This window comes from Cariama cristata, unplaced genomic scaffold, assembly GCF_000690535.1.
Source record: "Cariama cristata isolate BGI_N322 unplaced genomic scaffold, ASM69053v1 scaffold14533, whole genome shotgun sequence".
NCBI classification, from domain to species: Eukaryota; Metazoa; Chordata; class Aves; order Cariamiformes; family Cariamidae; genus Cariama; species Cariama cristata.
In genome coordinates this window covers 14,696-28,180 of record NW_009610254.1, presented here as the reverse complement: position 1 = coordinate 28,180, position 13,485 = coordinate 14,696, and the positions used below count along the sequence as shown (strand labels likewise).

The following is a 13,485-nucleotide window of genomic DNA, read 5'->3' as shown; positions in this document are numbered from 1 at the left end:
ATTTAAAAAGGCTACTTAAAACAACCTGCATTATTGAAGCAAAACTCTGAAGTACAGGGAGAAAAACAGCCCCAAAATCTGGTGACAACCTTCCTGTGTGGGACGTCAGCGTGATCTTTGAAACTAATTAGGAAAGGGAAGGACGTTACAAGGAAGATAAACTACAGATCCATGAGAAGGACAACTGGGACTCCAAGTGAAAGCCTCTTCCCTTGGGTGAAGGAGGGTCTCCACCCGTGGAAAGCCTCTTCCCTTGGGTGAAGGAGGGTCTCCACCCGTGGCCCCAGCGACGGAGACACACAGGGATCCATTCTCACCGAGGCCAGCAGAGCGCAGCAGGGGCTACAGCAGTTTAGCTTCTGACTACAGCTCGGAGGAGGAGCAGGCTATTGAGCTTAATTGCATGATCATACTTCAAACTACAGTGAGCTTTACACCAAGGCAATGCCAGAATGAATTTTAGCTCTAATTTCATAAAAAGCTTGCAGTCCCTCTCTCGCCTGCCTTGAGATTAATTTGCCATCGTAACTTGGCATCTCAGGGGAATATTCCTAATTCATTGTAACATGCAAAATCTATTCAGCAGCCTGATTTTCAACAATGCTGAGTCCACAGTCTCATTCTTTGTAACAAACACCTTCCAGAGCTCCCACATCCTCAGTGGCCCAGGAAACAAATCCCCACTACGAGAAATGCTTCCAACGGGACTCAGTACAAATTGTCACCTTGCACGCCACGCAGCTATCACTAGCCTAGCAGTTACCAGAGCTCAGCTAACCTGCAGATCCTGAAAGCTGTCAGCAGAACAGACACACGACAAATGCCAATTATGACCTGAGCAGGATAAGCTCCACAAAGGTGTACCTGTGTGCATTTTAGCAATCACTGAATGCCTGACTAGCCCTGCTCCCTGCAGAAGAAAGGGTTGGCCAAGCTTGAATACTTACTCGTAATATTCTGAAGCTTTCTGTAGCGTCTCCTTGACTTCTTGAGGCAGGTAGCCTGGATCTTGGGCCATGTTCCAAGATAAGTGCTTCCCCTTTGCATGGTAAACATTTCCTATATTATAGAGTGCTCTGGCTTCACCTACCTAAAGGGAGGAAGAACAGGGAGCAGCAAGGTATTACACCCCACATCGCAATATGGACCTTTCCATTGCTAGGCAGAGATGGTTAAAGCCAGGAGGCCCACATTTTCCTTTCCCATATTCGCTGTCATGGCAGCTGTTACTGCCAGCAGCATGACAGCTGTGATGGCAGCCAGAAGGGAGAGCTTTACACTCCACCTCATTCCAAAGCCCACCTTCACCATATCACATTTACTGACTTGCAGACAGATTATTTTTAAAGCTAGGAAATATTTCCTGTTGGATGCCATGAACCAATTACCTTGTCTCCCTGCTCCTGAGAAATGTCCAAGTGTCTCTGGCAACAAACAACAGCTTCATCAAACTGCCCAAGTATTTTCAGTGTATTCCCGAGGTTGCCACTTGCCTTGGCTTCTCCAATACGGTCCCCAATGGTTCTACACGATGATCAGAGAAAGGGAGAGAGGTGTTAAAGAGCTCACAGACTTTCATTCACCAACAGTTGGAGGCAGAATTCAAGCTGCAGCAAGTGCTGCATGGTATGTACACCACATCCAGCAGTTCCCAGCACACATGCCTGGCTGGAGTGCCTCATACAGGCGCTCTCAATTTTGAAGACAGATCCTAGTTCCCTGTTTTGCTCTCTCAGGTGAACTGCTCTGATGACTTCAGGTGTACTTACAATAAGTACCTGGGGACAGAAGAACTGGACGCTGCCCTGCACTTGCTCCAAGCGCCCTCCTCACATCCTTATCCCTTTCTCCACCTTGCTGCTCTGAAGGCGGCTGGCCCATTCTTGTTGCCTCCTCAGTTCTACACAGGACAGTCACCCCATGCCTCAGGGCTAGTTTTGGATGCTTATTTCTGGGGCAGATTCCCTCATCAGGCTGCTAGGTTCAGGCCCCACAGAACTTGCCTTTGCTCAAGCCCTGACAGGTTGGGTCCGATTAGGATGAAGCACTGCTGACATGCTTACCTGGCCAGGGTAAGGTCGTGTTTATGGTACTCCAGGGCCTTGGAGTACTCCTTTAGGTAGAAATAGGCATTTCCCAGCTGACTGTAGATGGCACTGAGAGTCTTCAGGTCCTCTGTCCCCACCTGCACTGCTGCTTCAAAGAAGGCTGCCCCAGCTTTGAAGTCCCCAGCCTTGCACAAGCGCTCTCCTTCCAGGGCCAGTTCCAGGCAGGATGCCTCCATTCTGCCAAAAGCAAGACTGTCATTTCTAGAGGAGTTAAGTGCACCCACACTGCTATGCAATAGTTAAAGTTTACTTCATTGTACACCTTTAATTACTCACTGCACCAGAAAAAAACACAACTACAAAAAAACCCCAAACGCTGGAGGAAGCACCCTCCAGTCACAGCAGTTGCCTCTCTGCATTCAGCCCCAGCAACCAAGGTACGAGCCCCAGGTAAAACACTGTTTGGGCGATAATAACTCAGGGACACACAGCTAGCACACCTCAGTGGTGTGGACACCAGATTTCAGTGGACATGGCGGGCACTCAGCCCCTCTGAGAAAACAGCCTCCTAGGCATGAGACACAGGAGCATCCAGATTTACAGATCGCATCTGCAAGTGGCCAAAGGCAGCCCCTGTGTTTCCAGTAAGAATCTGGACAAGAAACTTGGGGCTCCTGGCTCTCAGGATGCACACTCATATCACAAGAGTAACACAGCATCTGTTTTTCTTCCAGGTGGTGCACAGCACAGAAGCCACATACCCAGGCTATTCATGCCTGCACCACTTTCCCCGGGGTAACAGAGAGGGTAGCCAAATTGGAATCTATTTTTATTGGATACCAGAGAAAACCCTGGACCGTGCAGAATTTCTTGGCTGAGCAGCTTCCAGTGCTCAGTGTCTGCTTTTCATTAACTCTCCTGCTGTCACTTTTTCCACAGGCACTCTGCACATTAGCCTCCAGGCTAGCTTTCCTCCCTTGTATTTCTCCACACCTTTGGCAACGGCACATGCCATGCTGTCAGTGCGAGCGAGTATTTTGCGAGCCAGCAGAGAGGAGCAAGACCAGCGATACTGCTTCAAGAGAAAGAAAACCTGCTCCTTTGAGTGCTCCACCAAGTCCTCTCTAAGCTACAGCTGTCCCTGTTAGACCATGCGAATCCAAAGTTCTCAGAAGGGACAGAGCATGCATTTGAAAGCTTACGTTTGGAAATGTCTTGCCTGCTGCAAAGTTGACCCCTTCACGAGGTGGATGGACACAGCATGTTCCTGCTCCTCTATTCAGATGCTTCTCTTTGCTCCTTTTGGCTTTTTAAAAATACATTGAGCAGAAATGAAAAGTCAAAACTGTCTAGGTCAAAGGTGGATATCTGCTCAGAAAAAACATAGCTCACTTGTCCACAGTCAGAAAAGCAAGGGTTAGACAAAAGATAATAAATGTCCAAAGGCGGTTTCTATCTTGTTCTCAGGCAAAGAGCACTTGCGGGAGTTTGACTGTGGTACCCAGACCAAGAGAACACCTTGCTTATCGTCACGGCAATAGCAGCAGCGTCTCCTGTAGCAGTTTTTGAGCCCTCGAAGATGCTTCCCCCAAAGCCGCCCTTGTGCAGAGCCAAGGCCCAGCCCCTGCAGCCGGGGTCTCTGCAGACCAAGGCTGAGGTGGTGCTGCTGGCCAAGCCGGGCACTCCGCATGGCTCTGGCTGCTCTCCCTAAGGACACCACCCGCCACTGTGCACCCACACCCCTCCCGTGCATGCCGACTGCAGGGCAGGGTTCCTCCTGCTCCAGCATCTTCTGCCCAAGCCTGCACCCAGCACTTGCCTCTCCCTGCCACGAAGGGGCACCTACAAAATACCAACTCTGAGCCATTTTTCCTACAAACAGGCAGAATGGCATTTTCTCAGCTGCCAGGAAACAAAGCCAGTTCCTCTATAAGCAATGCATAAACTGTCTAAAATCCAACCCTATTTGCCTGGCAATCTCCCTGCTGAGTTGGCTCCGTATGACTCCCAACGCTTGCCAGCCCAACAGTATCCTCCAAAGCAGGACAGCCCACAAGGACCGTCCAAACAAAAAAAACAGTGAAAGAGCTGGTTTCAGACTCTCCTTGCAAACACACTGGTGACCTCTCCTGTCTCATTGTTCATCTGTCCCCAAAACCCAAGAGGGCGAATGGGATTATGAAGCAGCTCACTTGAGCTCCCACCTCAAACTCCCACACAAACATTTGACTTCAAGCTCACTGCAAAGCCCACATTTGAGTGGCTATTGTACTTGCGCAAGAAGGCTGCTTGTGGCACCAGTGCAGCATCAGTCCCTGCCTCAACTTCTGTTTGATAGGGGAAATAAAAATATTAAGACTGTTAATACTAAAAATGTTTAACTTCTCTCTGCTGATCCTCTTGCTAGACCACACGAAAATTCTTAAGAATGAGCTTCTGCTACAGCATGTTGTAGTATTAGAGGGACCCATTTGGGGTTGATACCAAACCTCCATCAGTCCCAAGGCACATTCATGGTTTGTAGCTCACTAGAGTGGTTATCTAGCATGATCATCGGGTAGTGACAAACCACCTCTGATACATCCCAAATGGCTGAAATGTGGCTTTGGACTGGAGAAAGACCAGGAACACCTTATACTCAAATCACCAAGATTAAATTCAGGCAGCTTAGCAGAGATGAATTTTGAGAGGACTTGAAATGCAGGAATGAGCCACTATCACAGGAATTAATGTTGGATCCTCATTAGAAGACAGCAGAGACAGAAGCAAATTTCAGAGTAATTTCAGTTCAAATTTCAACACAAGCAAAACCCTTCCCAATATCCAGGTTCTCTTTAAGAGACTGAATTCACCAACTGTAAACAGTCTAAAAACTGAGCTGGAGACCAATTTCCCTAATTCGTGGCATTGCAGTCTAGCTCGGATCAAACTTGTTGTGTGACCTGAATGGCCTGAAGCGAGGGTTCCCATCACCGCAACACAGAAAACCCTACAGCAACAAAACCCAACTACACACTCCAAGGGTGGCATCTTGCTCAGGCCGTATTCACCAGTGGAAACACAACCAGAAGTGAAATTTGTGCCTCAGGGCCTGCATTCTGATACACTCACACACACACTTGCACACGCTCACATTCTCTCGGTGCTTTCCTGGTGTTCCCATAGTAACTATTCGGGCGCAAGGCAGTGACATGACCTTTCAGCGCACACAGCCTTTAATTAAAATCTGTTTGTCCTTGAACAGGCTGTTTTGCAGAGTATCTGACTTACCTAATTAACATCACTGCTCTGTTCGGGACCTAAGCAAACAAGGGGAAGGGAGAGGAGGCTTTTCTCCGCACCGCAGTCTGCCCAGCCTTTGCTGCTATGTAAAGGGACAAGAGTCAAGGAGAGCAATTATTAATAGAAACACAACCCACTTCTAAAACCCACCTGCCCCTCCCACATCCTCAGGGCCCCACAGCCAGAGCTAGTTTTCGGAAGCAACTTTGCATGCAGTTCAGTCACTGCAGGCTTAAACGCACTCAGAAACACAATGCCAAGGGCAGGGGAACCAGCTCAAGGTCAATGAAAAAACTCAAGCACACTAAAACACTCCATGTTCAACACTTTCCAAAGGCCATAGCTCAACTGTCCATAAGAAAAACACAGAAGGGTGATTTAGGCAGAAGATGGGAATCTGCTGTTCAAGTGGGCCAACCTGAACCACCTTGACAGGCTGGGAAAGGAAAGGGAAAACAGTCACGGCAGACTCAAGTTATAGCCCCAGTTCCTCCCACAGCACTGCCTGAGCCCTCCCCTGCCTCTTCTTCTGCAGGTTGTGCATTTTCTGAACATAAACCCAGAGCTCCAAGCCCACTGGCAGAAGGCAGCAGCAGGGCTGAGGTCCACGTGGAACAATTTTGCAGAGGTCTCTCTAGTTCACAGGCAGGATCTGGGTTTTTGAAGGTGCTGATGGCATCTTCATGCACTGCTCTCCAGTTTTCAACTGGTCTCCAGTTTTTACTCCAACTGCATGGGCAACATTACCATTAAGTTACTGGAATCTTGAACTATGTTTATCTGGGACACTTCTTTTTCTCTCCATTTGCTGCCCTTGAAAGGGAAGGGGAAAGGAGCATTGCTTTTGTTTCCAGAGACCTAGAGAAAGTAATGTCTTCTTTCCTCTGGAAATATCATATCCTTCATCCGCTGTTGGTTTCAGGTAGCAGATAGGCAAGTTCACAGCTGAAATCCAGGAACAAGAGTGTGTCTTGGGTTACTCACATATTTGCATCACTGCCCAAAGAAAAAGGGCCCTAGAAGAGTCTGTGAGATGGTCAAAGGCAAGCAAGTTCCCTCCTTTCTGAATTGGTCCCTTCCCAAAGCACTTTGCCTCTGTGGTTGCATCAGCTATTCCTGTTGGTGCCTCTTTGCTCCAAGAGCAGAAGGACTTCTGCTGCTATGAACCTCTCCTTGTCAGGTGAGGAACTCAGCGCTCCTCCAAAAGAGGGTCACCTTTAGGCAGCAGCACTCATTAGTTTGACAGGGTCCAAAGATGCTTCATTCATCTGCCACCCAGAAAGGTTTGTAAGTTCCAGAAATTATCTGAGCAGTTCTCAGACTGGGGAAAAGCAGAAGGCAGCTGGCAGATCCCACAGAGCACATCCCTGCCTATTGAAATGGGCTCCAAACCATCCCCATCTGAGAAGGCACAGCCTTCTACCCCCCAGGTATTAAGTTGCTCCTCTGCTGACAAACAGGCAACACGCCTGGGCCTGTATCACCCTGAGCAAGCCCCTACTATTCCTGTCTTAATACCAGAAAAGAAGATTCAGGCCCTCCTGAGCCAGCAAATTACTGCTGACAAGCTGAAGGTGCTGGGCTTGGCCATATGGTGTGGTTCAGGAGATGCTGCAGAACATGAGCTGCTTTCCACAGCTAAGACGCTGGAACCTGTTAATGCAATTCCATCACGCTTAACCTTCTAGCTACGGCACAGTACATCCCTGACCGGGGGTTTGAACAAAGACATGGGGAAGGGGGAAAGCTCACTTGAAGCGGCCCCTGTTCATAAGCCTTGCCCTAAATCAGTGCAACACACTCATATAGATTTGCGTGTTCCTGCAGATAGGCAGGATTGCCAAGTATTCACAGAAGTCGCATCCCAGACTCCAGGCCCACCACATGCAGCCAGGAAGGTCTGACAACCTTCCCAGATCATGTCCCAGTCCAAAACAAGACTACACCACATATAGCAAAATGTTTTCTTCCGAATATATGGAGATGACAGATTATGTCAAATCTGGCCAGATAAGAACAAAGTTTTGAAGATGCCAGATGTAATCTAGAAATCAGACCAGTGCTGCTGTGTACAGCAATGAGTCCCAGCATCTGTTCTCAACTGGAGCACTGAGCAAGTCCTGCAGCTCCTCCACACCTTGAGTTACAGACACATCTGTGGAACAGCAGTGAAGGTGACTCCCACAGCACTTTGAGATCCTTTTGCAAAAGGTACTTCAAAAAGGACAATATGTGTGTGTAAGAAGCAACAACAAAAAGAACAAATTTTTTAAAAGCAGTAAGAAGCCAAATATAAACCCAATGTTTGGCTACAAATGAGTTGGGCAATCTGCACAGCACTCTGCCAGAGGAAAGCGTGACTGGCATAATGCTGGCAGATCACTCGGCCCCCATCAATGCGACAGCTGCGAATTTCAAACCCAGGAATGGATGTTGCTTCTGACACTCACGTGCAGCAGAAAACGGTGACCTTCCACCATGCAGTGACACGGATGAGGAATTCTCATCCCAATCCAACACAGGGCAGGGCCACCCTCCCTCCTCTTTAACTTCTTTAGAGGATAACTGATCTGAAGGCAGAAAGAGCAGAGAAGAACAGGAAAAGCAGATACTGCCTTTTACAACAAGATTTCCCAGGGTCATTCATCACTGTCAGATGGCAGCTAATGATGATATGTATCACAGATTGCCTTTTGGCTGCCTTGCAAGCTAGCTGAAAGAATTACAGAGCAAAAATGTTCCTTTACAAAAGATGCACAAGCAAAATGCAAGGAGTCTTACGCATCAAATGTTTTCAAGCAACACAGCAGTACAGAGAAGGCAGCGAGGGTCCCAGGAGTGCTGGGGATGCCGAGAACACTGCCAACTAAGAAACAAAGCAAATAGCACAAGGTGTTATCAGTGCCATTAACAATGATCGCTATGACTGCTCTCAAAACAGCTCTATAATTAGGACTTGTGTGATGATACAGGTCCCCAGAGGGGCAACACTACTCATAACGTGTGTTCGGAAGCTTGGAGCTACAGTCAGACCTCCCAACACTCCACTCCCTCCTAAATCTTGTGTCTCCCTTGCCAAATATTCCAAGAAAATAACACTGCATGGACAACATCACACTTGTCCTCCCCTTGCTAGGCTAGAAAACAACAGTACAGACTGCCTTTAGCCAAGAGCTATTCTGCAGGATCATGGGCTACGCACTGACCCAAAGCCAAGGGCTGCGGCAGCTCCTGTGACCCAGGAGATCCAGCCCCAGAAGCCAGAGTAGGGCACAGGGACATCCCGCCTCTCAGGTCTGCACCTCAGCCCGGCGTCCGTTCCAGGCAGGCAGGCAGAGAGGAGACCATACAGCGTCCAGCAATTAAACTTCTCTTACTGCAGCCCTCCCTTTCACACCTTCAGGGCTGCCTTGTTTGGACTGTCTTGCTCACAGCACTTACCCTGCTGACAACAAATCCATCAAGCTACGCAGAAAATAATCATGTCATAAGAGAGCTAGGAGACGGTTGTCTGCTCCCCTAAATACTGAAAAATCTCACAGGGCAATAGAACCTCTTCCTGCCTGCAAGGTGAAACTGCCTTCAAAAAAAATTAAATATTTATAGGTACTTGATTCATATTAGTGGGAGCAATTGCAAAACTAATTCCCAATCAGAGCTGCTGTAGTTCTAAAGTCAGAAATAAAACCCAAACTTTTCATCAGAAGGTAAGGCAGGAAAAAAACCACCAAAAATTCCAACAGTAGTAAAAAAAAACCCCTTAGTATATCTATTGGTATGCACTGGTTTGGTAAACCAGGGGTCGTGAGTTCAAATCTCAGTGAAGTTTCTGCACTGGCACAGGCTGCTCAGGGGAGCGGCGGAGTCCCCATCCCTGGAGGTATTTAAAAGTCATGTAGATGTGGGGCTTAGGGACATGGTTTAGTGGTGGGCTTGGCCCCCCACCTGGGTTTACAGTTGGACTCAATGATCTTAAAGGTCCTTTCCAACCTAAATGATTCTATGATTAATGAAGCAACAGATTTTGGCATCTTACTTGCAATCTGATTGAATTTCATACAAAAATAAATGTAATTTCAGAGCACTGATGACAGGAGCAATTAAACATTTTTTTCCCCAATCAAAAAAAGATCAAGTTTCTCAGGTGCTCAGTGTAAATGTATATTCCCTGGCTTAACTAACTAAATATGCATTTAAATAATTAACTGGCAGCACATCCTTAAAGAAAGTAATCAAGCTGGGAATTATTCCCCTTTAGTAATTTCCTTTCCCAGCCTTCGCACAGCTCCTGTACATGAAAAGCAGCCGATGACTCTGAACCACCAGATAATGTAGCGAGGTAGGAGCTGCTCAAACTCCCCGGGGACGGTTCCCCTTCGTGGCACAGGGACACGACGGAGGGAGCTCACATCCCACACAAACCAGCTCATGCTTCTCCCGCGCCAAAGCCCATGCTGCGCTTGATGAAAGGTCTGACTATTTTCATGGGCTTCCCTACATGAGGAAAGCTATCCCAGATCCTCCTGATGCACAGCCCAAATTTATTCACGGTGAATTTGTACCTGTTTAGCCTTGGGCCAGTGCTGCAAGCTGGTCTAGACTGCTCTTCCCTCCTGGGGCACTCTCACAATGTGTTTTGGGTAGTGTCTCTCTGGCTACTCTGCCCCAGGCAGCGTTCTCACTCCTCATCAGACAACGCTTCCCTCACAACAGGTCAGGGGCTCAGGTCATCCTATCACCAGCACATACACACCTGCCTCTCTCTCTCACTTGCTCCCAAACAATGAGCTCCCATCTCTGAGAAGAAAATGTTATTACTAGCCCCGAAGTACACGTGCTTGCAACTTCATACCATTAAGTATCATCACATTGCCATGACACCAGACCTATCAATCATTCAATTCCTCCTATTCAATACTCATCCTCCACTGCACTGCTCATACCTCCGTATCACCAACACACCCATTAGGAGCCTGCTGTGTTTTGCAGAGAGCGCACTAATGAAAATACTCAATTAGCTCATTCCCAAGACCAGTTCTTGTGCAACAGGGCCAGCAATACCTCTCCATCCTGCCAACAGCTCTCCTTGCAGCGTGGCCCCTCGCTTCCCACCCACGTCACAACCCAAGCACTAATCCCCTCCTGACAAGCAGTTTCCCCACAAGACACCATATCAAACACAGGCTGGCACTGAAGGGTGACAAACAAATCAAGATATACATGAAATTAGCCTGACTCAAACTGCCAAAGGCAGTTTGAAACCAGCACACGGAAGCCGGTTTCCCTCCAGTCAATGGAGGGCAGAACCTCTGGGGCACTTGATCTACATGTCACCTTATTAGTGAGGGAAGAAGACAAAACCTTGTGTTTTGTTTGGAGAGGAAAGGCCAAAGATGAAACAATGAATGCGGCACCCAGTCCCTTCCACCTCCTGAATTAGTTCCAAGCGTCTGGGCCAGTTTCCTTCACATCTCCTGAAGCACACGAGCTGCTGCAGAGGCAGCTCTGTGCCACCAGCACATCTGGAGGGGAGAAGGTTTCCACTCCATTTTCACTGGTAGTAGTATTGCAGTGAGTCCTTTCAGTGGCCCTTGAACTGAAAATAATAAAACAATACACACACACTCTGCTGCTTGAGAAGTGTTTGTTCAAGCTAGAGCTCCAGGGAGTACCAAGATGAAGCGGTCTTTTGGTAAGGGCATGAAACAGAGAATCCAGAGGGGAAAACTACAGGGAGTTCTGGAAGCCGCTGGGTCTGCACGCTGGCTCCAGATTTCCTCTTCCACTCACTGATGGGTAGCATCAGTGCTCAACAGTAGTCATTTCAGTTAATTGCTATCTACCATTAGCTGCAGAGTACTTACAAGGGATTCAATTCCACTGCATATTTTCTAATAAATACCAAATGACAGTGAGGAAGACAGCTGTATTTAGTTGCATTCACCCTCTTATTAGCAGAGCTGAATAAGACCCCATTTCAATTCATAATGGCTCCAACAAGCTGCGTCATTGTCAGAAATTCAAATTCAAACTCCCCATTGCTTGCTTGAAAGCAAAAGTCATCCAGCACTCCCTGCTTACACAGCTCCCCTGCGGCTGCACACAACTCTCCATTTGACCAAAGGCCATGCAGAACGACTACCTCTGTGACTTCAATCCATGGGGACAGTGAGAACTGAAGGCAGATGGGTGTTATTTGCTGTTTTAGTAGCATTTTGTGAAGCAACTTATGATGCTGAACTGGTATGAGTAGAAACTTTTCAACCTAAGGACCGCAAAATATTTTGCGAAGGTACAAGGGTAGCTATTACCCCATTTTGCAAAAAGGAAGCTAAGATACAGCAAGGCATAACTTCCCCAGCAAGTCAGCTGTAGAGAATGGAAAGGAACCCAGGAGCCCTGGCTCCCAGCACCTCGGCCACATCCTCCCTTGCAAGCGCCGAGTGAACCACTCAAACTAGAGCTGATCTGTTGGGGATGAGGTGCAGCATGTTCCACCCAGGCAAGAATGCTCGCACAGCTCATACCACCAGCTCAACTTGATGCCAAACAACCACTGAAGATATACCCTGTCCAAAGAGATGCCCCTGACTCCAGGAGCTTAAGATACTCATGACCTCTAGAAACCTGCTCTATACTTGGAAGGATTGGGCTCTCAATAAATTATACACTGGTAATAATTATCTTGAATCCATGTACCAAATCTTTCCCACAAATACAGCTTAACCCCGAGCAAGAACAGAGAACAAAAAGACATTTTTCTGTGTCATCTGAGGAGTGAAACCTCTAAAAAGCCATGAGCACAAATTTAAGCTTTTGTGCTCCAAAATTACTCAAATAGCAAAGGATCATGATGGGATGTAATTAACTTGCAGCATTTGAGAAAGCTCAGATGGGATTATGGTGCAAATGTGAACTTCATCTCATCCAGGTTAACAGTTTCACTTGATGCCCAGTTTCAAAGCACTTAAATTACAAGATGCAAATACTTTCCAGGTTCTAAGGAAATGATGATTAAAGAGATAGCAATTTGAAAATTAATTAATAAAAACATGTTCAGACTCCTGAACTAAAAAAAAAAATAATCCACCAAACATATGAACTGATCAAGGTGCCTCAGAGGAGGGACCGTACAGGAGAACTCACTTTCAAGAAGAGCGAGAATGAAACCTTCTGAAGAGCCTGGATCATAATCTCTTCTCATGGCTCATCAGCAGGGTATAGACTCAACCACCACCAGCTGCCGTTTGAGCTAAAGGAAAACAAGTGCAGAGGCCAGCAGCACTAGCTTGCCAAATGCTAGTGGACTAACAATGCTCCTGTCTGAAGATGCTCTCTCCTTCCCAGGAGGCAAAAAGGAGGATGCTCAATCTGTGCTGTCAGTAGTTTGTCTCACCCCATACCTGCGGGTCACAGTCAAAGGTAACAGCATCTGAAACCTGCCATGCAGAGCAGCAAGCTAGCCCCTGCATCAGGGTGAATTTTTAGGCATTCAGGTTTTGTCACTGAGGATACTTGAAATTAATGCAAAAAAATTTCAGCACAATGAGAGAAACTTCCCAAGTTTTCCAAGAGCATTTTGCTTTCCTGTACAGTGCTAGTGCCTTCAGTGAAATTAATCCATTGCGCTGCAACAAAACAACACTCTTGGGATGATTTCACCAGAAGCGAAGTGCTATTTCCTTCAGTCACTTCCAGAAACCAGAGGGCAAGAGAGGACATGCAGTCTGAATGGCTTTTCATTATAACATTACTTTGGCAATTAGCTCAACACATCCTCTCACTAAAATATATGCTGTGATTTAAATCAGCATACTGCTCCTGCTACAAAATACATTGGGATGCAATTACAATATACCTTAGAAAAACAAATACTCGGCTTATCCACAGCTATACAATGAAAATAGCTGATTTTTTTATTACCCATTTTATTTATGCTATTCAACTTTTATTACCCACCAAAACACAGGAGTTCGCTCATGCCAAACTTGTTACTGAAAATGGCTGGATTCTGGTTTGGGGGATTATCTTTCCGCATTCAGAAGCGCTGTAAATGAGACGCGAGATGTCCAGACTCGGGGACCTCTTCTCTGCAGCTGCCCCACTTGTGCCTCCCACAGACACACAGCGGGGGATCAGCAGCCAGCTCCATGGG

General features: G+C 47.2%; 1 protein-coding gene across 1 annotated transcript in view; it reads right to left on the bottom strand.

Annotated features, from left to right (window-relative positions):
• Positions 1 to 2,284, bottom strand: part of LOC104159818 (G-protein-signaling modulator 1-like) — a gene marked incomplete at its 3' end in the record, with an annotated part of 50,030 nt that extends 47,746 nt beyond the window's left edge. The window contains exons 1-3 of the mRNA XM_009697824.1: positions 2,064 to 2,284; positions 1,389 to 1,524; positions 948 to 1,090 (exon numbers count right to left, since the gene is read on the bottom strand). Coding sequence (XP_009696126.1) covers positions 948 to 1,090; positions 1,389 to 1,524; positions 2,064 to 2,284 — 500 coding nt within the window. The remainder of the gene's footprint in view (positions 1 to 947; positions 1,091 to 1,388; positions 1,525 to 2,063) is intronic.
• Positions 2,285 to 13,485: the final 11,201 nt, after the last annotated feature.